At 35.4% G+C, this 26,451-nt stretch overlaps 1 protein-coding gene across 1 annotated transcript in view; it reads left to right on the top strand.

Annotated features, from left to right (window-relative positions):
* RADX (RPA1 related single stranded DNA binding protein, X-linked) overlaps positions 1–25,537 on the top strand; it is an 86,434-nt gene extending 60,897 nt beyond the window's left edge. The window contains exons 12-14 of the mRNA XM_004000756.6: positions 9,379–9,669; positions 13,047–13,208; positions 24,252–25,537. Coding sequence (XP_004000805.1) covers positions 9,379–9,669; positions 13,047–13,208; positions 24,252–24,382 — 584 coding nt within the window. The 3' untranslated portion in view covers positions 24,383–25,537. The remainder of the gene's footprint in view (positions 1–9,378; positions 9,670–13,046; positions 13,209–24,251) is intronic.
* The last annotated feature ends 914 nt before the right edge of the window (positions 25,538–26,451 follow it).

The following is a 26,451-nucleotide window of genomic DNA, read 5'->3' on the forward strand; positions in this document are numbered from 1 at the left end:
TTCTTCTCTGTGTTAGAGAATCCAGTTATGTCTCTTGCTCCATCCTTGATGCGACCTCTTCTCTCCCTTTAGTTGTGGAGTTTATTCTGTCAGTCTTCAGGTCTATTTCTCCAGTATTTAGGATGATTTTGTGGTTGTCTATTTGTGTTCATGGGATAAAACATGCCTAGGATCCTCCTACTCTACTGTTACCTTCTTCCTCCTTTCTGGATTGTTTATCTTGCTGGAACTTACCAGAAACCTTCCTGGTTTCTGATAATTTAGCCTGTCCTGGGACAGGATGTCTGTTCAGCTAGGGAATGCTCCTCCCACATGCACCTTCTAAGTCAGGCTCTTGGATGCCTTTTTTGGCATCAAATAGACTGATTCTCTGGTATTTTCTTCATTCTATTGATACAATGCATTGTGTTTACTGATATTTTCTGTTGAACCACCCTTCCATTTCTTGGATAAATCCCACAGTCATGGTGTATAATCTTTTTAAGAAGTTATGGTAATCGGTTTGCTAGTTTTTTGTTGAGTATTTGTGCATCTATATTAATAAGATATGTTGGTCCATCATTTTCTTTTCTAGTAGTATCAGGGTAATACTGCCCTCATAAAATGAGTTTGGAAATGTTCTTTCATCTGCTATTTTTTGGAAGATTTTTGAGATGTATTGATGTTAATTCTTTAAATATTTGATAGAATTCATCATTGAAGCCATCTGATGTTAGATTTCTCTTGGTTGAGAGATTTTTAAGTACTCATTCAATATCTGGTTATAGATATATGGAGATTTTCTATTTCTTCTTGAGTGAGTTTAGGTAATTTATTTCTAGTAATTTCTCTGTTTCATCTGGGTTATCAAATTTGTTGGCATATGACTGTTCATAGTATTCTATTATAATCCTATTTCTGTAGTGAATCCCACTTTCACTTCTAATGTTGGTTATTTGTGTTTTCTTTCTTTTTTAGGAGGTTAGTCTAGATAAAGATCAATTCTCTTGATCTTTCAAAGGATGAATTTTTGATTTCATAGATTCTATCTATTTTTCTGTTCTCCATTTCGTTTATATCTGCTTTAAACATAATTATTTCCTTCTTTGAGTTTAGCTTTCTAGTTTTCTCGTTCCTCAAAGTATAATGTTAGGTAATTGAATTGAGTTCTTCTTTTTTCATATTACCATTTCAGCTATAAATTTCCCTCTGCTGGCTATTTTCACTGCATTTTATAAGATTTATGTTGTATTTTTGTTTTCATTCAAGGTATTTTATTTTATTTTTAATTTTTTTAATGTTTATTTTTGAGACAGAGAGAGAGAGAGCATGAACGGGGTGGGTCAGAGAGAAAGGGAGACACAGAATCTGAAACAGGCTCCAGGCTCTGAGCTGTCAGCACAGAGCCCGACGCTGGGCTCGAACCCACGAACTGCAAGATCATGACCTGAGCTGAAGTCATACACTTAGCCAACTGAGCCACCCAGGCGCCCCTCAAGGTATTTTATAATTTCCCTTGTGATTTCTTCTTTGACCTATTAGTTACTTTAATAGTGTGTTTTTTAAAGAAATCCACATTTGATGCAGGTTTACTATGCAATTACTGCCCATTTTCAAGTCAGAGGTTAGAGCCATAATGGTGGGCAATGCGGACTGTGCACACAAACCATGCTTGCACGCATGCATACACACACACGAGAGTATTGTTTAATTTCCACTTATTTGTGAATTCTCCAGTTTTCCTTCAATTATTAACTTCTAGTTTCATTCCGTTGTGTTCATAGAAGATACTTTCTATGTTGTAGTAAAGGAAATTTTGTGTGCTTGTGGTGGGAATGTAAATTGTACATTAATATGGTCTAATGACTTTTCCCAAAAATTTTTGAGGCTATTTCTTATGTGTGGTCCCTGAAATTTCTTTTACTTAGCATGTATTAAGCTATTTTTTGACATGGATTTCTTTGAATAACAGGAATTAAAGACTGAAATACTACCCCTTCCAGCCTTTGCAGATTGGCTCTATTTTCAGGCTCACCTTCAATACTTAGCTAGACTTACACCAAGCCTAGGAATCAGCCCAAGGTGAAAATCTTACGGTCTTAGGTCTTTTCTGTGTATGCATCTCATCCTGAATGTGCACTTGGCTTTCTAAATTTCCCAAGATACAGGAATGATTTGGAATGCATCAGTTTCCCAATAAAACTTTGTCCCTGGCTTTTCCTCTCTGGCTTTAGGCAGTTTATGTCTCAGTTTAATCTTCTGCTCCAGGTATCTGGGAGTTGTTTGTCTAACTTCTAATGTTTTCCAGTAATGCCTACTGCTTTTCCATCCTGGGTGAGTTCCAGATTAGGTGAAACAGAGACAGGAGTCTTGTATCAGTCCTTCAGAAAGCCTCAGACAAGTTAGAAAAGATCTACACAATAATTTGTGAATAACATCTGCTCTGCTCCCTCCAGAACCTTGGACCAGGGTCCCATGCTAGGAATGTAGGTTGTCTTCTTAAAGAATGCTACCCTGCTGGGGAGCGAGTGGGTAAAAGGCAAGAAAACAATGCCACAAAGCTTTCCTAATATTTTTAAGTGACCTCTTTCTTGATTCAGTATTCACTTTGTTGCTGTAAACATTTGATTGTTTTTGTAGATTTCTGACAAAGTCATTTCTGACAGTTTCTGCTTATTTTTAAATGTTTCGGGGTAGGGAATGGAAGCTTTGAGTTGCCTATTGTGCTCTTTTCCTCAACTCATAAAGTGTTCTTGTTTCTTGATATTGTTAGTGGCTGTTGATAACATGCTTAGGACCATTAATTTGTAAGGGGTTGCAAAACAGTCATACCCTAATTCTGTCATTCCTTCTTCATTTAGTAGCTGATACAGCTTTATAAGGAGGAACTTCTTTTAATTTATTATTTGGTTACTAAGATGTACAGTTCATTGAGAAAAGACAGGACACATGCTTGATTCTTTCTCTTTATCAATTTTCAAAATAATGAGTTGGATCCCTAGAATTTTCCAAAGATCACCAATTAGATTTTTCCTTTGGTGTTTTAAATAATATGAACATGGATTTAAATATATATGATGTTGATGGACATTTAGGCTCTTTCCATAATTTGACTATTGTTGAAAGTGCTGCTGTAAACATTGGGATACAATTGCCCTATGCATCAGCACTCCTGTATCCCTTGGGTAAATTCCTAGCAGTGCTATTGCTGGGTCATAGGGTAGATCTATTTTTAATTTTTTGAGGAACCTCCACACTGTTTTCCAGAGCGGCTGCACCAGTTTGTATTCCCACCAACAGCCATAAGAGACTCTTAAAAACTGAGAACAATGTGAGGGTTGATGGGGGGTGGGAGGGAGGGGAGGGTGGGTGATGGGTATTGAGGAGGGCACCTGTTGGGATGAGCACTGGGTGTTGTATGGAAACCAATTTGACAATAAATTTCATATAAACAAACAAACAAACTCGATGTGTTTTTTCTTTTGCAGTTGCCATCCTTATTATTAGCCACACTGTCTCATCTTTGGCTAGTAGGAAACTCTTCAAATTTATTTATAAGTCCTTTTGATATGACTCTAATAGTTTGCAATAGCTTTTTTCTATCTGATTTGACAAAGTATATCCATGCCAACTGTGAACATTTTCTGCCCCAGACATGGAATCAGCTATTTCTCCACAGAGCTCTGGTATTTGAAGACTACACATTAGGCATTATGGGTGTTGACTGATACTGGTCTCATTATTATTTCTAGACCTTTACAGTAGACAGAACTAGAAAATGTACTCAACTCACTGGTTGGTTGCACAGTTAAGACAAAATATGTCATGATTTAGTTTTTATATTTTCAATTAAAATTCACAACTACAGAGTTTTGACATAGGAGATAAAGACAGAAGAGAGGTTTTTTCCCACTGCAAAAATCCTGGCTCTGAAGACCCTGGAGATGATATAATCAGAATATTACATAGTAATTTGTTTGCTTTCACTCACCACATATAAGAACAGTTTCAGAATAATCACCTTAACCTTTCTATGAACAATATTACTATAAACAGTTAAGGTTTGTTTGTTTGTTTTGCAGTGATTTTATCTTTTGAATATGCCCACAAAGGATGTATGAATTATTATACTTTAAAATCACTGGTGATATTTATTTCTGTGTGGTTATACTACCAACTGGATAGATATATTTTAGGTTCATTTATTTTGATGCTTAAGGATTGCTTTCTTTAAATAAACATTTAATTTTGTAAATTATTTTCATGGTTCAGTAGTCAAATACACAAAAGAACATGTAGTTAAAGAAGTTTAGTTTTTATTTTTGTTCCCTGCATCCTATTCCTTCTCGCCCACTGTAGGTAACTTATTAATTGATTATACGATGTATTTTGCCATTGTTTGTTTTATAATATAAGCAGATATGTGTGTATTTCAAAGAGAGAAAGAGTCATGTTCCCCTTTCTTAGATAAAAAGTGGTACAACTACCTTTCAGAGTAATTTGACAATACCTAATTTATTAAAAATATATTATACCCTCTGACCTATGTGTTGGGTGCACAAGGAGACATGCTCTAAGATGTTTATTGGAGCTATTATAAATAATGTGACAGTGAAGATAAAAACGTGTGTATCTTTTCACATTAGTGTTTTGTATTATTTGGATAAATACTCAGAAGTGGAACAGCTAGATCTGTATGGCAAATCTATTCTTAATTAAAAAAAAAAAAAACTTCCACGCTGTTTTCCTAGCAGCTGCACCAATTTAAGTTCCCAACAACAGTGCATGAGGGTTCCCCTTCTCTCCACTTCCTCTCCAATAGTTATTTCTTGTCTTTTTGATAATAGCCATTCTAACAGGTGTGAGGTGATATTTTGTTCTGGTTTTTATATGCATTTCCCTAATAATTAGCAGTGGTGAACTTCTTTTCATATGCTTGTTGGCCATCTGTATGTCTTCTTTGGAAAAATGTCTATTCAGATCCTCTGCCCTTTCTTTAATCAGATTTTTTTAATTGTTGAGTGGTATGAGTTCTTTCTATATTTTGGATATTAATCCCTTATCAGATATATGCAAATATCTCCTCCCATTGAGTAGGTTGCCTTTTTGTTTTAATGATGGCTTCTCTTACCATGCAAACATTTGTTAGTATGATATCCCATTTGTTTATTTTTACTTTTGTTCTCCTTGCCTTTGGAGTCAGATCCAGAAACACCTCACTAAGACCAGTGTCTTAGTGCCTTAAGAGCTTACTGCCTATGTTTTCTTCTAGGAATTTTATGGTTTCAGGTCTACATTCAAATCTTTAATGCATTTTGAGTTAATTTTTGTGTATGGTTTAAGTTACTGATCTAGTTTCATCCTTTTGCATGTGGCTGTCCAGTTTTCTCAGCACCATTTTTTGAAATAGCTGTCCTTTATCCTTTGTATGTTCTTGACTCCTTTACCATAAATTAATTGTCTGTATACAATTGTCTGTGTGGGTTTCTTTCTGGGCTCTCAGTTCCGTTCAGTTGATCTGTGTGTCTATTTTTGTGCCAAATACTGTTTTGATTACTATATAGCTTTGTAGTATAGTTTGAAATCTGGGAGTATGATACCTCCAGATTTGTTATTCTTTTTCTAAAGACTGTCCTGGCTTATTTCACTTAGCATAACACTCTCCAGTTCCATCCACGTTGCTACAAAGGGCCATATTTCATTCTTTCTCATTGCCATGTAGTACTCCATTGTGTATATAAACCACAATTTCTTTATCCATTCATTAGTTGATGGACATTTAGGCTCTTTCCATAATTTGGCTATTGTTGAGAGTGCTGCTATAAACATTGGGGTACAAGTGCCCCTATGCATCAGTACTCCTGAAATAAGCCATACAGAGAAAGACAGATACCATATGTTTTCACTCTTATGTGGATCCTGAAAAACTTAACAGAAACCCATGGGGGAGGGGAAGGAAAAAAAAAAGAGGTTAGAGTGGGAGAGAGTCAAAGCATAAGAGACTCTTAAAAACTAAGAACAAACTGAGGGTTGATGGGGGGTGTGAGGGAGGAGAGGGTGGGGGATGGATATTGAGGAGGCCACCTTTTGGGATAAGCACTGGGTGTTGTATGGAAACCAATTTGGCAATAAATTTCATATATTGAAAAAAAAAATAAAGACTGTCCTGGCTATTCAGGATCTCTAGTGGATCCATACAAACCTTGGAATTACTTGTTCTAGTTCTATGGAAAATGCCATTAAAATTTTGATGGGGATTGCATGGAATCTGTAGATTGCTTTGGGTAGCATGGACATTTTAACAATATTAATTCTTCCAGTCTGTGAACACATAATATTTTTCCATTTGTTTGTATCATCTTCATTTTTTTCATCACTGTCTTATAGTTTTCAGTGTACAGGTCTTTTACCACCTTCATTAAATTTATTTTTAGGTATTTCATTCTTTTTGGTGCAATTGTGAATGTGATTACTTTCTTAATTTCTCTTTATGATAGTTGTTAGTGTATAGAAGAATATGATAGTTGTTAGTGTATAGAAGAAATACTACACATCTCTGTATATTGATTTTGTATCCTGCATCTTTACTGAATTTGTTTTTTAGCTCTAACAGGTTTTTTTAAGTGGAAACTTTGGGAATATATATATCATGTCATCTGCACATAGTGACAGTTTTACTTCTTTTCCAATTTGGATGCCTTTTTTTTCTTGCCTTATTGCTATGGTTAGGACTTACAATATTCTATTGAATAAAAGTGGTAAGAGAGGGCATCCTGGTCTTGTTCCTGATCTTATAGAAAATGCTTTTCAGTTTTTCACTGTTGAGTATGACAATAACAGTATTACTGAGATCACAAAATATTACAGGTAGCTCTTACACACTTTTTAAAAAAGTCTATTTTATACTTGCTAGTGAGTGAAAAATACCCTGTTCTTTTCTAGCCATGTAGATCTTGCACCAAGGTGGAGTTAGTAGATGCAAGGGGGGAAGAGGCAAAGAAAATAGCTCCTCTCCCTCCCAAATGCTTCCATACACCCCTGCCCATCACTTTTATTTATAGAATGAGAAATGCTCAGAGTAGATTTTGTGAGGAAACAAAATCACCATGCCTATATCCATACATTTATAATGTGGTTGTTTTCTTATTTTTGTTTGTTTGTTTGTTTGTTTGTTTGTTTGCCTCACAACCAAAATGTGGTCTTTTCCTGAAATTTCTCCCCATTAAAACATGATTCTGTTCTCACCAGAAATTAGGGTAAAATGAATCATTAAAATAAGTTACAACATATAATCATACACACACACACAATTTAGCTAGGTAATTAACCTGTATCTTTGTTGTGCATTAGGCTTAAAAACATGTGTTTCATATGGTAATTTTAGTAGTATGCAAACTAAAAAGAATTCCAGTTCATAGTTTTCCATCATATCTTTAGAAAAACCTGAACTATATCTCCTAATTATTGCCTTTGAAATCTTTCTTTTCACAACCAGTGACTGCCAATATCTCTTGTATTGAATTCATACCCATTTGTAATAATTGTGAACATATAATTGGAGTAGGTAGTTACAATCCCAAGTTACGATAAAAACAAAGTGGGATTTTTCAGAGGAATTTTTCAAATAAAAATTTGTATCTTACCAGTCCTTGATATCAACACTCAAAACAAGCATAGAAAATATTCTGACTTATTTCTGTCAGGGTCAGTCATAGGATTTTTTTTCTGTAAAGCAGATGTAATTATTTAATTTTTAAAATTTGGAATAGCCTATAATTTGTTCTTTGCATGCTGTATTTTAGAACAAATAAGTCAGGAATGCTCGCTATATCTTGAATATTGTAATAGCTACTTACTGCTATTCTAATTATGTATTTGTATAAGTTTAGGGAAAGGAGATTTATTTTAGAAAATAAAAATATTAAGTCATTATACAGTTCTCAGTTTAGTCCTATTAACTGAATTTTCCTGTTGGCTTTGATTGATTCCTTTATTTTTCATGTGCAGTTAAATTTTTTATCCTTTTGTTATCAAGCATTATTATAGGAATTAAGTGTGTTCATCATCTGAATTTTGAAATAAAAAACTCTTTTGTAATATTGCAGTATTTTGAATTCTTGGTAAGTACATATTCAATTTCATCTTCTCTTACAACGCAGTCTAGTATTTTACCTCATAATAAATTTTTGGTAAGTCTCTGGCTAGGTTTAAAAAGCTTAAGAAAGTAGTCTGGGAATAGGGTATGTTTCAAAAGTAGAAATGATATATTTACCACATTGAAATCTTTCTGTTAGAACCCCCTTCAGCCTCAGCAAGGTTTTTTATGCTAGAATAATAATGAACACCAAGGCATAGGCCACCTGCAAGGAAGCAATTCAGCAACCTTGGTAAACTCTGAAACCGAGTTGCTATCAGCTTGTCTGAGCTACCAGAACTGATAACGAGACAGTCTTGTTCCAGACCTTTTTTTTTTTCTGATTCTGCCATATGTCTTCAGGTCCCAGGGTGTATTATTCAATTAAAATTTTATTTTACCAAAGTCCTCAGCACAGTATCTGGAATATATATAATAAGTGCTCAGTAATTATTTGCTGAATCAATGGATGTCATAATGTGTAGGGGAGAAATTATATTCTGCCTTAAAAATTAAATGTGTTAAATAAATTGTACATAAGTGATAAACTGACTTGATGATAGAAAACAAACAAGAATTTAAGGGGTCTTGTGGGTGATGGGCATTGAGGAGGGCACCCATTGGGATGAGCATTGGGTGTTGTGTGGAAACCAATTTGACAATAAATTTCATTGAAAAAAAAATTGAAGGGGTCTGTCATCTGAGTTTAGTTCCCTCTTTGATTTCCATGTTATTTATATCTAAAAGGAGTATCATATATAATAAATTGTCTTCATGAAGCAGAGTTATATCCATGAAAAAGACTGCATTTTGTATTTGTTCAAGCTGCTTTTAGCAAAGATTAACAAAATTTTATTTTAAGCTTAAATTCCACCAATAGTGAGTGGTGGTCCCATATCTAACAGTTTTGAATTTGACTTAACTTGAATTTGTCACTGAATATAAAAGAAATATTTGTTTAAGAGAGTTTAGAAAATACAGAAAAAGTATAAGGAAGGTAATTACAAATCTTCATAATCCAAGCAACAGAGAAAATAATATCAGTGTTTCATATTTTGCAGTAAAAGTTTATTTTGAAAATGAATTTAGTTTTCACTGTAATAACAATTATCTCTTGGACATTCAATTTATATTTTATAAGTGGTTTGATTGTTAAAGTTGACTAAACTATTCCTCCTTAATCTGTGCTTTTTTGTACTGAACGACTTAATTTGTTTGATTTATAAATAAGGTCCATTGTGTCTGTCTCATTGTGTCTTTAACAGGTCGAGAAAGCACAAGCGCTGGTGTCCAAGGGAAAGCGAGAAAAACTATAAGCGATAGATGGGAAAGTCCTCTGTGGAGAGAGAAAAAGTTTGGCTTAATAGATCACTTGCATTATAGCTGTGTTCATCCTGAAAGTATTCCACGGAAATTTATTTTTGAGCAGAGAAAGTTTCTCACTGAGCAGTTTAATTCTCAGCCTGCAAAATACATACCACCAGAGGGAAGGCCTCCAAAACTTGAGGACTTTAAAAGCGCCCGAAGCCTTGGACATTTCGAAGTAACCATCCTAGGTAAGTCAAGTGCTATTTTCTTTGAAAATTATTAATTTAATATATTTTCAATATAGATGATACTATTTTGCTTTAAGAAATTATGCTCCCCCCTCCAAAAGAAATAATGTCCAAGGAACGCTCCTGCTTGGCTCAAGCCAAAGGAATGGAGCACTGACTCTGGAATACATTAAGCTCTGTGGGCTTTTAAACATTGGCAAGTCCTAGGAAAGTATTTGGGCAGAAGAGAATGGGAACCAAGGGAACTTTCCTCACCCTGACAACCTGACTACTTCTAAAACTGATTTTGTTCTTCTTTAGCCACCACTTTCTTGCTCATGTTTTCTGCCTCTTTCTTGGTGTATCTGAACTATTGAAAGGTAAAATGTAAGTTAAAGAAAAAAGGTATCAATCATACTAATCTAGAGAGGCTTCTGTGAACAGAGATCTGTTTAGCCCCTGAAGAAAATAAAATTCTCAACTAACTCAGGTTGTAACAGAAAGAACCTAGTTAAAAAACTTCCCTGGTCTGTAAGGGAAAATAAACTGATTTTTCTCAGGCAGTTCAAAACTGAGAAGTAGCTATAAAACTTACAGAAATTTAAAAGGCAACACTTTTTTTTTAAGAGAACAAATTGATGGTTACCACAGAGAAGGTGGGTGAGGGGAATGGATTAAATAGGTAACAGGGATTAAGGAGAACATTTGTTTTGATGAGCACTGAGTGTTGTACAGAAGTGTCAAATCGCTATGTTATACCCCTGAAACTGGTATTACACTGTATGTTCACTAACTTGAATTTATATAAAAACTTTTTAAAAAGTCAACACATTCTTAAAGTTACATTTAATTTTACGTTTGTTTCCAATGAATGAAAAATGTACACACAAAAAAAATTCCTAAATAAAATCTTAGCCAAAATAAGCTATTCTCATAGTTAACAACAAAAAAAAATTTATTTGTATTTGTATCTTAAGGGAAGGTCATGTTACCTTAAAATAAAAGAATGAGGAAAAGTCATTAGTAAATTAATGGCTGAAAGAAAATTCATTTCAAAGATTTTTGTATCTACAGCACTGGAATGCATTACCTTGACCTTTATCAAGATTCTTCCTCCTTTTTACTCTCTCCCACTCTCTCTTCTCTGCCTCCTCACACATAAGTATGTGCATACATGTGATTGTGCATGTGTGAATAATCTATGAAAAGTAATGAATTTCCGCGGACTCTGTTAGACATGTCAGACCTAAGTTTCAAATTTTTTTTTTACTAGACTGCATTACTTGGTCTCTTTGTATCACTTAAAAGCAAGAATCAAATGTGAAGAGGGCAAATTTGTCATTCTGCCCAATCATCTCTAATCTATATTAGAATTATGCTGTTTTATATCCTACCCATTTTCATGCTGTTTTATATCCTACCTGTTTTCAAGGATTTAAGGTGGTTTACAGGGATAAAATACAAGGAAAAATAAGCCACAGATGGATAAAACAAAACAATGTTTAAAAGGAAACAGAAAAAGTATGTTTTATTAGGTACTTGCAAACAACTAAATTAGCATTTGGCAGTAATTTTTTGTGAGCTTTCTGGAAAGAAGAAATAAAGGGGATTCCTGATGAGGTATTTAATTTTAAAGTTAAAAGAAGTTTGGATATCATTTAGTCCTACCCCCTGGCTAGATAGAACCCAGGCCATGATTAGAAATCATGTCTCCTGAGTCTCTAAACGTATCTTCTATTTCAGAGAAAACAAACACTCATATATAGGAAGCCTGTTATTTTTTTCCTCTATCAAAACTCAAGTCTGAATTTACCATATGAATTTCTTGTATAAATAGCACAGAATAACAAATGGATGGATATTTGCAACTATAGTTTTCCTTTTTAAAATGTGGAATTGCTCTTCAGATAATTGAGTCTTACATCAACCTTATAATATATAATCAGTATAATAGTCAAATCTTAGTAAGACATTTCTGTAAAGGAGTATATTTTCGCCTTAATTATTACATAGTCCAAGAATTTAGCTCTCTAGTGGTTTAACTTAATACAGAAATGAAATCTAGAGAACTAATATAAATGATAGTGATTCACTGATTCTTATGGAATCTTGGTAGGAGGGGGTAACCTATCAAAATCATCTGAGGGGAGACCTTACCACACTCCTTAAAATTCTGGCATACTCCAGAGAAGCAGCCCATCCAGTCTTCCTTACCTACCTAAGGGAGACTCACAGCTACACTAGAGCCAATGACAGCAGTGTGTCCAGCTTGTGAAGTATGCAACAGTGGAATTAAGATTGAGAAGTACTACTCTCCTAATAGCACTGGAAGTATACATATTCCCAGATTTTGGTTAAAATAACTGGTGAATATCAGATGTGAAGGTGGTGAATTGATTATACCTTTTGTAAAAGTATGAAACCAAAGTTGTGTTATGAGACCAAATAGCCTGTCCATTTTAAGCATGGCATGAGCAATGGACTCAGAAGAGAGGATTACATCTCTTAATACTGTACTATTTGTTAAAAGATAAGATCCTAAAACCAAAAGATAACCTTAAGTGTGTTCTGTACAAGGGAATAAATTTGTCCTGTAAAGGGCCAAGTAGTAAATGTTTGAGGCTTTGCCGGTCATACAGCATCTGTCTGAACTACTTAGTTCTGCTGTTTTAGTGTGAAAGCAGCCATAGACAATATATAAATGAATGTGCATGCTCTTTGGGGATAAATATTTATAGACACTGAAATTTGAATTGCATATAATTTTCACATATCACAAAATATTCTGTTGATTTTTTTCAACCATTTAAGATTAAAAACAAAACATTCTGAGCTCATGGGTTGTACAAAGCCTGGTGCAAGCAAGATTTGACCCCCCAGGTTATAATTTGCTGACCCCTGTTCTAGACCTCTGTGAGTAATTGAAGTTTGTAATGTATAATTGAGGACACATGGGACCCTGTCACTACCATCCTGGCTTTGTTTGAGTCATACATCCCTAAGTCCAAATGGCAATAAGGGAACCAGTAGTTACCTCTGAATTGTTCTATCCTGTAATGGCCCCTCACATAATAACCAAGAAAGTGTTCTACATGTCTTCATTTATGTGACCAGGCCATCCTCTGGATATTAAAATTGTAACCTTCTATCAGTAGGTAAAACATTTTGGATAGTTATTTTCAGCAGTGGTGATAAACTGCACTGAAGTGTCTACTCTTTCAACCAGTAGCATGTATTTGTAAAGTTTTGCACAGCAAAGGGTTTAGTTCCTAGATTTGAAATCATGCTTTTATAGGTGTGAAGCTGTTTGGCACATGTCAGGATCAAACCAGCAAACCTGGCCTCATTAGCTTCATGTATTAACCCACTTTTAACAAACTGTGGTTTTTCTATAACAGGACTGAACCATGAGATAGCAATCGATGTTGCATTCCTGCCCATGTATTCTCCAGAAGATCTCCGTACATCTCAAATCGACACATTACTAACCTGCATGAACTACAGCTGTGTGTATCCGCAGGAAACACCTGGCAATGACAGACTGCCAAGAGCACTTGCAGGTAAGAGCATCTCAGTATTCCTTTCACCCCAAAAACAAAATTAATATTGTAAACAGTTCCAATCTTAAGATGTTACCATGTAACCAGTTACAGCCTTAACATTTAATATAGTTTAAAGGGTTATTTGGCAAAGGTACCCCAAGACTTATATATGAGAGTATTTTTTTATTTTTTTTAATTTTTTTAATGTTTTTTTATTTTTGAGAGAGAGAGAGCAAGAGCACGGGCAGGGTAGGGGCAGAAAGAGAGAGGGACACACAGAATCCAAAGCAGGCTTCAGGCTCTGAGCTGTCAGCACAGAGCCCAACGCGGGGCTAGAACTCATGAACACAAGATCATGACCTGAGCCAAAGTTGAACGCTTAACCGTTCAACTGGGTGACTGTCAACTGGGTGACTGAGCCACCCAGATTCCCCATATTTTTTTAATTTTTTAAATGTTTATTCATTTTTGAGAGAGAGAGAGAGAGAGTCAGAACATGAGCAGAGGAGGGGCAGAGAGAGACACACAGAATCTGAAGCAGGATCCAGGCACCAAACTATCAGCACAGAGCCTGATGTAGGGCTCGAACTCACAGACCACGAGATCATGACCTGAGCCGACGTTGAACACTTAACTGACTGAGCCACCCAGGAGCCCCAAGAATATATTTTTAAATAAATAAATTAATGGTTTTTATTCCAGGCATACATTAAGAATTTTCTCTTATACTAGATTTCTAAATGTAAGTGTTCATTAGATTTAAGTGGTATGCACATGGAGCAGTACAAATTCAGCTCTTATTTTAACTCAGGTGAGATGATTTGTCCTTTCACCTTACAATTGCCTGAAATTTTAATACCTCCATAGCATAATATAGTGTGGTTGTTTTTTCTTATAAATGTTTAGTTATTCATGTGCTATGCAATAGATTCCTTGAGGACTGCTAGGAGCTTATGTAATCCCAATAGTGAAACCCTTCAACCAACCAATTGTTTAGGCTGCTAGATAACAAACTGAACTTTAAATTACTCTTCTATTCCTGTGAAATTATGTGTCCAGTATAATTATCTACTTCCTGTTGTCATTTGTACTTCCTAAGCATGTAGTAAAGTTGCTAGCAGTTTTCACTGAGTTTATAAGGATATTACATTTAAAAGAGCTTCTAAGACAGCCATTATTATCTGGGGATTTTGCGGTGGGTCTTTGTAAGCTGATGAAACTCTTGAGTGTATATTGTTTTTCAACAAGTCTTATGAGCTATGCCTTTTGATGAAGTAACTCTTGGCAATAATGGTTACTGCAAACTGAGCTTGAATATCTGATTTGACAAGAGTCTTATTTTTTTTTCAGTTCATTTTTAGAAATAGTTTATTAGTTGACTTGCAGTATTACTTCCTACAATGCAGCTCTTTAGATTTCCAGAAATTCCAGATTTTTTAATTAGTGCCCTAATACATGGTTTAAATATTTATATACTCATTTTCTTACTTCATACAACATCTACTTCCATTAAATTTCTTCTGCTATATGTATGTTATTATTGGCATGAAATATCAAGGCAAAATTCTCAGCTACTTACTAGTTGCTAGTGCCAGTTTTTCTCCAGAAGTTACTAACATGGTCAAATGAAAAAACCTGGTACCCTTCTGCCAAAGCAGTTAATACTTGAGACATGAAGGGCAAGAAAATCAAAAGCAATCTAACTAAAAAAAATGAAAAATAAAAAAATGGGGCACCTGGGTGGCTCAGTTGGTTAAGTGTCCAACTCTTGTTATCAGCTAGGTCGTGATCTCACAGTTTGTGAGTTCAAGCCCTGTGTCGGGTCTGTGCCAACAGCACAGAGCTTGCTTGGAATTCTGTCTCTCCCACTTTCTCTCTGCCCCTCTCCTGCTCTCTCTCTCAAAAAATAAATAAAAAATAAAAAAATAGAATTTTGATATTTAAAAAAAAGCAATCTGATTTGTTTCAAGAAGATGTCATGTTTTTTATGACAATGAATTATTAATAATAATAGTATCCATTTAGCTCTGTGCCAAGCATTGTGCCTGGGCATTTTACATAAGTTACAAATAATCCTACTAAGAGCCTTGAAAGGTAAACATTATTATCCCCTATTTATAGATGGCTAGAATGAAAAACAGAGAGATTCACCAGCATGGGTAACAGCTATCATTTCAGCTCAGATCTGTCAGATTCAAAATATTTTCGTTCTTTCCATAACTCCAAACTGAAATATAAAAATAAGTACAGAATAATGAAATGCTAATAGTATAACATTTGTATCACCTTTTAAACATTTCTATAGCCTGTTTTCTTTTTTACTATACAAGCTATATATGATCACAATTCAAAAATTCAAACAGCACACAAAGTTACAGGGTAAAAGTGAAAGTTCTCCTCCCTGCCTAGGCAGGCCCATCCCCTGCTGCCAACTCGCTCATCTCGTCTCTAGAGATAATCAGTATCCTTTGAATTCTTTAAAATATTATTTTTGCATATAACAGTATATATTTCTCCCACCCCACCCTTTTTTTAAAGTCAGTATAGCTAGCAGAGTGTTCTATGAGTTTCAGGTGTACAATATAGTGATTCAACTATCCCATACATCACCTGGTGCTCCTCATGACAAGTTCACTCGTTAATCTCCCATCACCTATTTCACCCATCCCCCCAACCACTTCCCCTCTGGTAACCATCATTTTGTTCTTTGTAGTTAAAAGAGTCTGTTTCTTGGCTTGTCTCTTTTTTTCCTTTGCTCCTTTGCTTTGGTTCTTAAATTCCACGTATGAGTGGAATTGTATGATATTTGTCTTTCTCTGACTGATTTATTTCACTTAGCATTTTACTCTCTAGCTCCATCCATGTCGTTGCACATGGCAAGATTTCATTCTTTTTTTACAACTCAGTAATATTCCATTGTACATATATACCACATCTTTATCCATTCATCTATCCATTGACACTTGGGCTGCTTCCATAATTTGGCTAGTGTAAATAATGCTGCAGTAAACATAGGAGTGCATATATCCCTTTGAATTAATGTTTTTCAATTTTTTGTGTAAATACCCAGTAGTGCAATTACTGGATCGTAGGGTAGATCTATTTTTAACTTTTGGGGGAACCTCCATACTGTTTTCCAGAGTGGCTGCACCAGTTTGCATTTCCACCAACAGTACAAAAGGATTCTTTTTCTCCACATTCTTACCAACACCTGTTGTTTCTTGTGTTGTTGATTTTAGCCATTCTGACAGATGTAAGGTGATATCTCATTGTAGTTTTGATTTGCATTTCCCTGATGATGAGTGATGGTGAGCATCTTTTCATGTGTCTGTTGGCCATCTATAGGTATTCTTTAGAGAAACGTCAATTCATGTCCTCTGTACATTTTTTATTGGATTATTTGAGTTTTGGCTGTCGAGTTTTATACGTTCTTTATATATTTTGGATACTAACCCTTTATTGGATATGTCATTTGCAAATGTCTTTTCCCCATTCAGTAGATTGCTTTTTTGGTTTTGTTGTTTCCTTTGTTGTGTGTAAACTTTCTATTTTAATGTAGTTCCAGTAGTTTATTTTTGCTTTCGTTTCCCTTGCCACAAGAGACATATCTAGAAATATGTTGCTATGGCCCATGTCAGGACATTACTACCTGAGCTCTCTTCTAGGATTTTTATGATTTCAGGTCTCCCATTTAGGCCTTTAATCTATATTGAGTTTATTTGTGTGTATGGTATAAGAAAGTGGTCCAAGCTCATTCTTCTGCATGTAGCTGTCCAGTTTTCCCAGCACCATTTGTTTAAGACATTGTCTCTATCTCATTGGATATTCTTTCCTGTTTTATCAAAGATTAATTGAACATATAGTTGTGGGTTCATTTCTGGGTTTTCTGTTCTGTTCTGTTGATCCGTGTGTCTATTTTTGTGCCAGTACCATACTGTGTTGAATACTACATCTTTGCGATATAACTTGAAGTCTGGAATTGTGATGCCTCCAGCTTTGCTTTCCTTTTCCAAAATTGCTTTGGCTGTTCTGGATCTTTTGCAGTTCCATATAAATTTTAGGATTCTTTCATCTAGTTTTGTGAAAAATTCTATTGGTGTTTTGGTAGAGATTGCATTAAATGTGTAGATTACTTTGGGTAGTATAAACATTTTAACAGTATTCTTCTAATCCATGAGCATGGAATGTCTTTCCATTTCTTTGTGTTGGCTTCAATTTCTTTTATCAGTGTTCTATAGTTTTCAGAGTACAGGTCTTTCACCTCTTTGGTTAGGTTTATTCCTAGGTATCATTATTTTGGGTGTAATTGTAATGAGATTGTCTTCTTAATTTCTCTTTCTGCTGCTTTCATTATTACTGTATAGAAATGCAACAGATTTCTGCACACTGATTTTGTATCCTGCGATTCATTTATCAGTTCTAGTAGGTTTTCTACGTATAGTATCATGTCATCTGCAAATACCGAATGTTTTACTTCCTCCTTACCAATTTGGTTGCCTTTCATTTCTTTTTGTTGTCTGATTACTGTGGGTAGAACTTCTAGTACTATGTTGAATAGAAGTGGTGAGGGTGGACATCCTTCTCTTGTTTCTGACCTTAGGGGAAAAGCTCTCAGTTTTTTCCTCATTAAGGATTATGTTAGCTGTGGGTTTTTCATATATGGCATTTATGTTGAGGTTCCTTCTAAACCTACTTTGTTGAGAGTTTTTTTAAATCATGAATGGATGTTGTGCTTCGTCAAATGCTTTTTCTGTGTCTGTTGAAATGGTCATATGGTTCTTGCCCTTTCTCTTATTGATGTGATGCATCACGTTGATTGATTTGCAAATGTTGAACCACCCTTGCATCCCAGGAATAAATCTCACTTGATCACCCACACACACACAGTCTTAAGGAAATACACATAAATGGAATTATAGTAAACATATAGTTCCATAACCACCTTTTTCTTCTTGACAATATATCTTGGATATCTTTCATATTTAGTATATAGAGAGATACTTCATTCATTTTAATACCTATAAATACATCACTGCGTGGATGTACCAAAATTTACTTAATCCCCTAGTGATGAACATTGAGATTGTTTCCAAATATTTTGGCTCTTAGCAAAGAGTACTGCAGTGAGTATCTATCTATCTTTCTGTGTGTATGTATATATAATCTTTGTGTACTTACATACATATCTGTAAGATGAATTCTTGGAAGAGAAATCACTGACTCAAAAGATGTAGGCATTAAAATTTTTGTAGATATTGTCATCCAAAAAGTTTATGCCAATTTACACTTTTACCAAAGGGAAGAGTGCCAGTTCACTCACACCCTTAGAAATGCTAGGTATTATTGTTCTTGTTAGTCTTTGGCAGACTGATGGCAAAAAGTTATTATTATCATTGTTTTCATTTGCTTATTTCTAAGCTTGAATATCTTCATAATGTTTGTCAGTTATATTTCTTCTTTCTATGAATTTTGTATGCTAGTTTTATTTTTCCATTTTTCTGTGAGTGTTCTTTTTCTTATTAATTTGTAGGTTTTCTTTGTATATTAGAGTTAACCCTTTATTGTGTGTTGCAAATAATTTTACACATTTTGACTAAATTTGTTCAGTGGGAGGCTTCTTTTGGTATTTTAAGTAATTTTATTTTTATATACTCAAATATATCAATCTTTTATTTTTGTGACTGCTGGTTTTATGTCATACTCAGAAAGGCATTACTTAGTCCAAGATTATTTTTTTAATTCACTGTGGGTTTTGGTACTTTTATAATTTCATTTTTGTACTCATATAATCTTTATTATGGCAAAATTTACATAAAATTTACCACTTTAACCATTTTTTAATTGTACAATTCAGTGACATTAAGTACACTGACAGTGTTGTGCAATCATCATCATTATCCATTTTTAGAAGTTTTTTATCATCCCAAACAGAAATTATGGTACCATTAAATAGTAACTCTTCATTGCCCCCCTCTCCCCAGCCCTTGGTAACCTCTATTTTACTTTCTGTCTCTATGAATTTGCCTATTCTAGGTGTCTCATATAAGTGGAATCATATAGTCTTTGCGAGTCTGACCTATGTCACTTGGTCATCCATGTTGTAATATACAGAATGTAATATCCATGTGTGTAATATCAGAATTTCATTCCTTTTTATAGCTGAAGAATATTTCATTGTGTCTATATACCACATTTTGTTTATCCATTCATCTATTGATGGACATTTGGGTTGTTTCTACCTCTCGGCTATTATGAATAATTATTGTGAATAATTCTGCTATGGATATTGGTGTATAAGTATCTGAATCCCTGCTTTGAGTTCTTTTAGGAACATATTTAGGATTGGAATTGCTGAGTCATATGGTAATTCTGTATTTAACTTTTTGAGGAACCACCAAACCATTTTCCACACCAGCTGCACGATTTTACATTCCCACCAACAATGCATACAGATCCCAATTTCTCTACATCCTCACCAATATTTGTTATTTTCTGGGTTTTTTTTATTTTTTTATGTGTTTTTTTTTTTTTGAGAGAGAAAACACATGCGTGGGAGGGGGAGAAAGAGAGAGAGAGGGAGGGAAACAGGATCCAAAGTGGGCTGTGCACTGACAGCAGAGAGCCTAATGCAGGGCTCAAACCCACACACTGTGAGATCATGAGCTGAAGTCAGATGCCCCTGTTTTTTGTTTTGTTTTGTTTTTTAATAACAGCCATCCTAAAGTGGTGTCTCATTTTGGTTCTGATTTGCATTTCTCTAATTATGAATGATGTTGGGCATATTTTAATATGCTCAGTGGCCATATCTTCTTTGGAGAAGTGTATATTCAAGTCCTTTGACCATTTCGAATTGGGTTGTTTAGGGTTTTGTTGTTAATATGTCTTCATTTTTATAGTTTAAAATTTTAATCCATTTGGAATTTATTTTGGTATGGAAAGTGAAATAATGGACCTAGCTTTATTTTTTTCCAAGTAATTAGCTCTATTTCCCAAATCTTGTGTTTAATAATGCTTACTGCTATAATGTCCTAATTGGTATCATCTTTAACTATGAGCTACAAGGATATATGTGTGTGTGTGTGTGTGTGTGTGTGTGTGTGTGTGTGTGTGTGTGTTAAAGCTCTTCCATATCATGTTTCTGAAATGTTTATCAATGGAGAAGTTAACTCAATGCTTTCAAATAGGAAGAAAGTGTGTATGTAATGCACATAAACATTTCATATATATATGCACATACATACACACCTTCTTCCTATTTGAAAGCATGAGTTAACTTCTCCATCGATAAACATTTCAGAAACACGATATGGAAGAGCTTTAACACATGTAAAAATACCAATTTTATTATTCCCTATGTAATCAGGGTTTCCCATATTATTTTTACAGGCAAGAATACTGTACTGTATTACAAGATAGGTTAGGTGGTTTTGCAGTTACAAAGCCACTTCAAAGTCTCTGTGACTTAACACAATAAATGTTTGTTTCTTGCTCAAGTTGAGTCTGATGCAATCAGACATTAGCTTTCTTCTCAGCAGTGATTCATGAATCCAGTCTGCTTACATCTTGTTGCAGCTTCAGCGGAACAAGTAGCTTCTAGGGTTGTCTAGGCAGAGGAAGGAAGAGATGAAGGAGACACTAGCTTTTTTTTTTTTTTTTTTTTTTCAACGTTTTTTTTTTTATTTATTTTTTGGGACAGAGAGAGACAGAGCATGAACGGGGGAGGGGCAGAGAGAGAGGGAGACACAGAATCGGAAACAGGCTCCAGGCTCCGAGCCATCAGCCCAGAGCCCGACACGGGGCTCGAACTCACGGACCGCGAGATCGTGACCTGGCTGAAGTCGGATGCTTAACCGACTGCGCCACCCAGGCGCCCCAGGAGACACTAGCTTTTAATTACATTGGAGTGGAAGTGACATATCATTTCTACTCACATTCTCATTTCCCAGAGCTTACCTACATGATCCCATCCTAGCAATAAGAGATGCCAGGACACTTTGTCTTCCCACGTGATCACCCATAAGAAAACGGAGTGAACACTGCCTTTTTCTCACTTTTTTGTATTTGTGACATTTCTAAAAGTGTACAATTTTTGTAAACAGTACTAACAATTTAAAGTGAAATTTAGAAAAACTCATTTTTTAGGTAAAAATCTGTAGTCCTTTTAAAAGAATCTCTATGTGATGTAAATAATAACATCCTCATTTCATACTAGGTTTTCTTAAGTAGAGACTGATTGTTGATGATAATTTGAGTGCTTGCTGTGCATCACCCACCATCCTAAGTGCTTTACAGTCTATTTAATCCTCACAACATTCTGTGATGTAGTACCAGATGAACAGATTGAGAGGTTGTCATTTGCTCAAAGTATTAACACAAGTAGGCAGAGCTCCTCACCTAAACAGTAGATTTACTTAGACTTCATGTTTCAGGCACTCTGTAAGTCATTATTTATAAAGGTCAATATATGATAACAACTAGAATTATTAAGGTTTGGGTTGTTTCTGTTGGCATCAAATCTTGACATCTCAAAATCTTTCCAAAGCATCTAGGTTAAAGTCCATCCCCTTCAAAGAAGAAGAAAGTTATACAGTAGCAGCAGTTGTTATTATACTCATTGTGCATTAGTGAACTTGCACAGTTTTAAATCATTCATCAGATTTTGTGACATGTCTAGCAGAGGTGGCTTTAATTGTGAAGCTCATGGGGCACCTGGGTTGCTCAATCGGTTAAGCATCTGACTTCGGCTCAGGTCATGATCTCGCTGTTCATGAGTTTGAGCCCCGCATCGGGGTCTGTACTAACAGCTTGGAGCCTGCTTCAGATTCTGTGTCTCCCTCTCTCTGCCCCTCCCCCACTCACATTTTCTCCCTCTCCCTCTCCCTTCCTCCCTCCTTCTCAAAAATAAACATTAAAAAAATTAATTGTGAAGCTCTTGAAGCCTAGGCTTGAAAAGCCCTCACTTGCTTTGGTACTCTTTTGTATTTTATATTATTTTTCATAAACAGCATGCCCTTCAGGTCCCACAAAACCTAGATCCAACACTGGCTTTTAGGCACAGGTGTTTTTTTTTTAATGTTTATTTATTTTGAGAGAGAGAGCGTGCGTGTGCGCATGAATAGGGTAGGGGCATGAGAGAAAGGGAAAGAGAATCCCAAGCAGGCTCCACTCCCATCAGCACAGAGCCCAACACAAGGCTGGATCTCAGGGACCTGTGAGATCATGACCTGAGCCGAAACCAAGAGTCGGGTGCTTAACCTACTGAGCCACACAGGTGCCCCGAGGCACAATTTCAGAGATATAACCCTAGTATACAAAGGTTAAGATCACATGCCTCAAAGCCAGACTGTGTACATTAGAATCACCATGTGACTTTGCTTAAGTTACTTAACCTCTAAATGATTTCATTTTTTCATATTTAAAATCAAGTCTTTATCTAGCCACTGAAGTCTGTGATCCATTAGCTTAGTAGCTGTCAGATAGTGTTTTGAAAGAGTTTCCTTAAACACCTGGAAGCGAGAAAGGAAACCAAGGAAAAAATTATCTCCAGTTTTTGCAGTTGGATCTGTGTCACGGCACCCCTTCAGTGCTTACCCAGGCTGTTTACAACTCTGTCTTAGCTTTCGCTTCCTGCTGTGCGGAGCCTGATGATCAGCCAGAGGTGAACAATTAGAGTTTTTATCAGGTCTTTTCTGAGCATGTGTCCAGCACTGAGTGTACATATAGCCTTCTTGATGCCCCAGTGTATACAGAAGCTTTTAAAAGCCCTTATTTCCCCCACATATCTTTTCCCCAACCCCTTCCTCCCCAGCTTTTTTAGTCTGGCTAATGTTTTTGTCTTAATGTGTTTTCAACAAAAGCCACTGAGCCACTGGGGAAGCTACCCCAGTCATGGGAATGCTCCAAATCAGATGAAATGAAAGCAAGCCCTCATGTCTCCTTGAGCGAGCTGCCTTACAGGGCAAAACACACAACTACATCTTTGAGAATAAGTTCTGCATCGCACTATCTGGTACTAGCAGCCAGCACCAGGCGTGCCAGCTGCCATCTTCATGGCTGCTGTTGATACAGGTAGTAGGTGGGCAACGTAAAGTACTGCAGCACATTCTTACCACAGTGCAGCAGCTCTTTCTTTATTAATCCTTCCCCCATCATTTTAAGTTTGTGTATAGATTCCAGAGTTCTGCAGAAGTTGATCTGAGAGTTTTTGCCAGCCTGTGAGTTGCTTTAGTTGAGGGACCCAGCCCTGAAATTGCCTACTCTGCCATTTATAGCAGTGTCACTCACCTGACCCATTTTTGATAAAGCTTCTTGAGAGTATCCAATGCTAAGTGTTAGTCAATAAAGCTACTTCAAAGGAAATATACCTTATTATTTTTTTAATAAGCTAAGTTTCAAACCAGATCTCTTTTATTTTTTTAAGTTTATTTATTTCAAGAGAGAGAGCAAGTGAGGTAGGGGCAGAGGGAGAGAATCCCAAGCAGGCCCTGCACTGCCAGCACAGAGCCCGACGCAGGGCTGGAACCCATGAACCATGAGATCATGACCTGAGCCGAAATCAAGAGTCAGTCGCTTAACTGACTGAGCTACCCAGGTGCCCCCAAAGGAAATATAGTTTAAAAGAAACTTCAATTTCATATATGTATTTTGCTTTATGTCTTATAAGTTTTGTAAGTAATTGATAATTATGTTTCAAAATAGAAAAAATTATTTTTGTACTTCCTTGAAGTGTAACAATAAGTTGTTGACTTGGCACCATATAAATAACCTTGAAAACATGTAGACTGACTTTACCAAAAAAAATGTAACAAGTAAATAACTAAATATGACTTTGGAATGCCAGCCTGTATCTTGACATTATTAGTGGCATCTGTTTGATATATTCACTGTTGTGTGCAGAAGTTAGCATAACGTAACTTTGAAGACTGTGTGATAAATTGGAGGGAAGAGAGAGAAGATGAGGGACAGTGTTAATGTTATAATAAGAAAAAAGTCAGCTTATGTGATACTAAATCCAAGTAAATATTTAAGTATTTTACAATACCATCTGCTTTTTACTTTCAGGTGATATTATCAAAGCTGTAACTAAACTGGATAAAGTGCACATCGTTGGTATCTTGGATATCTGTAACTTGGGTAACAATAAGGTAGAAGTCTACTTGCACAAAATTTATAGCCCAACTAATACTTCTTAAAAGTTGGCAGATGAATTGGTTACAGGTTATAACGAGGGCACTGCGTTAAAGATACTCTGTCATTTTGTTGGTAATTTTAGTACCTGTTTTTTGACAAGAATATTACATAAGCTTTAAAGTTATTAAGTGGTTTCATGTTCATCTTGTGTTTGGAGTTAATGCACTTCATTTAAAGTTCATTACTGAAAAGTTCATTAAAACAGATTTTGTGTATCAAGAAAATTTACCTTCTATATAACTATTATCTTGACTTGTACTAATTTGTGTTCACTGTTCTATTTGTGGTGTTCCTTTATTCAAAAGCCTCAGCATAAGGCATCCTGACTTACAAAAGTAACTTCTCTTGAACATTTAACATGCTTTCACTTTTATTCACCTATAATGGGAAATTTTGCATTGCTTATTTGAAGGTTAAATTCTCCTAAAGCAGTCAACCTGCATTTCTCACAACTATGGTAGTTACTGTCATTTTCAAAAGCACACATGGACTGTTATGGTTCATTTGCCTTGGTCTTCAGTTTGGTGAACTTTACAATGAGTGTGTTAAATTGTCTTAAGGCTTTCCACTCTTTATTGTGACCTCATATCCTTTGAATTTCTAAGTATTTTGACCAGTGTGTGAGGTTAAAGCCAGAGGCTACATATGCCTCTATTCTTGCTGTATTGATTTGTAGTTTTTGTACATGTAATGTGAGTTTTGTGAAAATTTATCTCATATTAATATTTTAAGTATGCATTTTGAAAATATAAAACAGTGACTAAGGGAACTGATTTTATTCTGGTTATCTGTTTTACTTCATCTTAGCTATAAATTGCCATTCCACATTTGCAAAGCCGTGTGGTTGACATCTATGTGGTTAGTGGATGAGCCAAAATGACCATCACATGAGAAAAAATATTCAGTATCAAGATCAATCTGATTGTAGTTCAGCAATTAAATTGTGGGGTTTTCTTCTAGCCCTGTGATTCAGTGACTTCATATGCTGTATACTTTAAATGTTTTTGTGCAGCTCACAAATCTAAAGATAGATGTTGTATTGTTCATAAATGTGTTCAGCCTTTTGTTCTTTATAATTGTGTTTAAATGGTAATTAAAATAGTGAATCCTTCTTGTGTTAAAATTTTGAGTGTGTTATTAAAGTTAAAACACAATAACTTTTCTGGTCTCTTGTCTCATTTTGAATGTATTTGATGTCTCTCTTCTGTATTTTTGGCCTAAATTGACCTACATGTACTTGCCAAATAGCCAATATGATTCTTCCATATGGTTTGAAGACTTATCAGATGGAATCTGGGTTTTTGTATGAAACTATTGCAAAATTTTTTTAAGTATTTATTTTTGAGAGAGAGAATGTGAACCGGGGAGGGGCAGAAAGGGGACAGAGGATCCAAAGCAGGCTCTGCACTGACAGCAGGGAGGCCGATGTGGGGCTTGAACTCACAAACAGTGAGATCATGACCTGAGCTGAAATCAGATGCTCAACCGAGCCACCCAGGTGCACCAAACCATTATAAACTTAAAAAGGCAATTAAATTTTACTGACATATAAGTGTTGGGGAAGGAAAAAATTAATACTTAATAGCTATTGACTAAAAACCTCAGGCTGAGATTTCAAAACTACACACTTTAACAGGTATAATTTCTGTTCTCATATTTAATGAGAAATATGGCTATTTTTGAAGTTTTAGGATCTTTAAAAACAACTTCCCTGGTGATTTATTTTATATTCTAGCAGTGTTTCTATCTATATTTGAAGTTAAACATCTGTGTCCACATTTCTGGTTGTTGTAAAATTGGATACCTATGGTAGCAGTTTCCAAAGAAAAATACCAAACTACCATCAGAAGAACTTAACCTTTAAATGACAATATGTGTTCATTAGTTCCAGAGACACACAAATATATTACTGTAATGTCACCTTCATGTCAATAAATCAATTAGTAAATTCTGAAATATTAATCTACTGGAGGACCACAGTCTCTAACTTTAGATGGACCATGAGATATACACATTGAAATCCTTTGGTAAACTATTAAAGAAACAATCTGAGGGGTGCCTGAGTGGCTCA

The sequence above is a fragment of the Felis catus genome, chromosome X (genome assembly GCF_018350175.1).
Source record: "Felis catus isolate Fca126 chromosome X, F.catus_Fca126_mat1.0, whole genome shotgun sequence".
NCBI classification, from domain to species: domain Eukaryota; kingdom Metazoa; phylum Chordata; class Mammalia; order Carnivora; family Felidae; genus Felis; species Felis catus.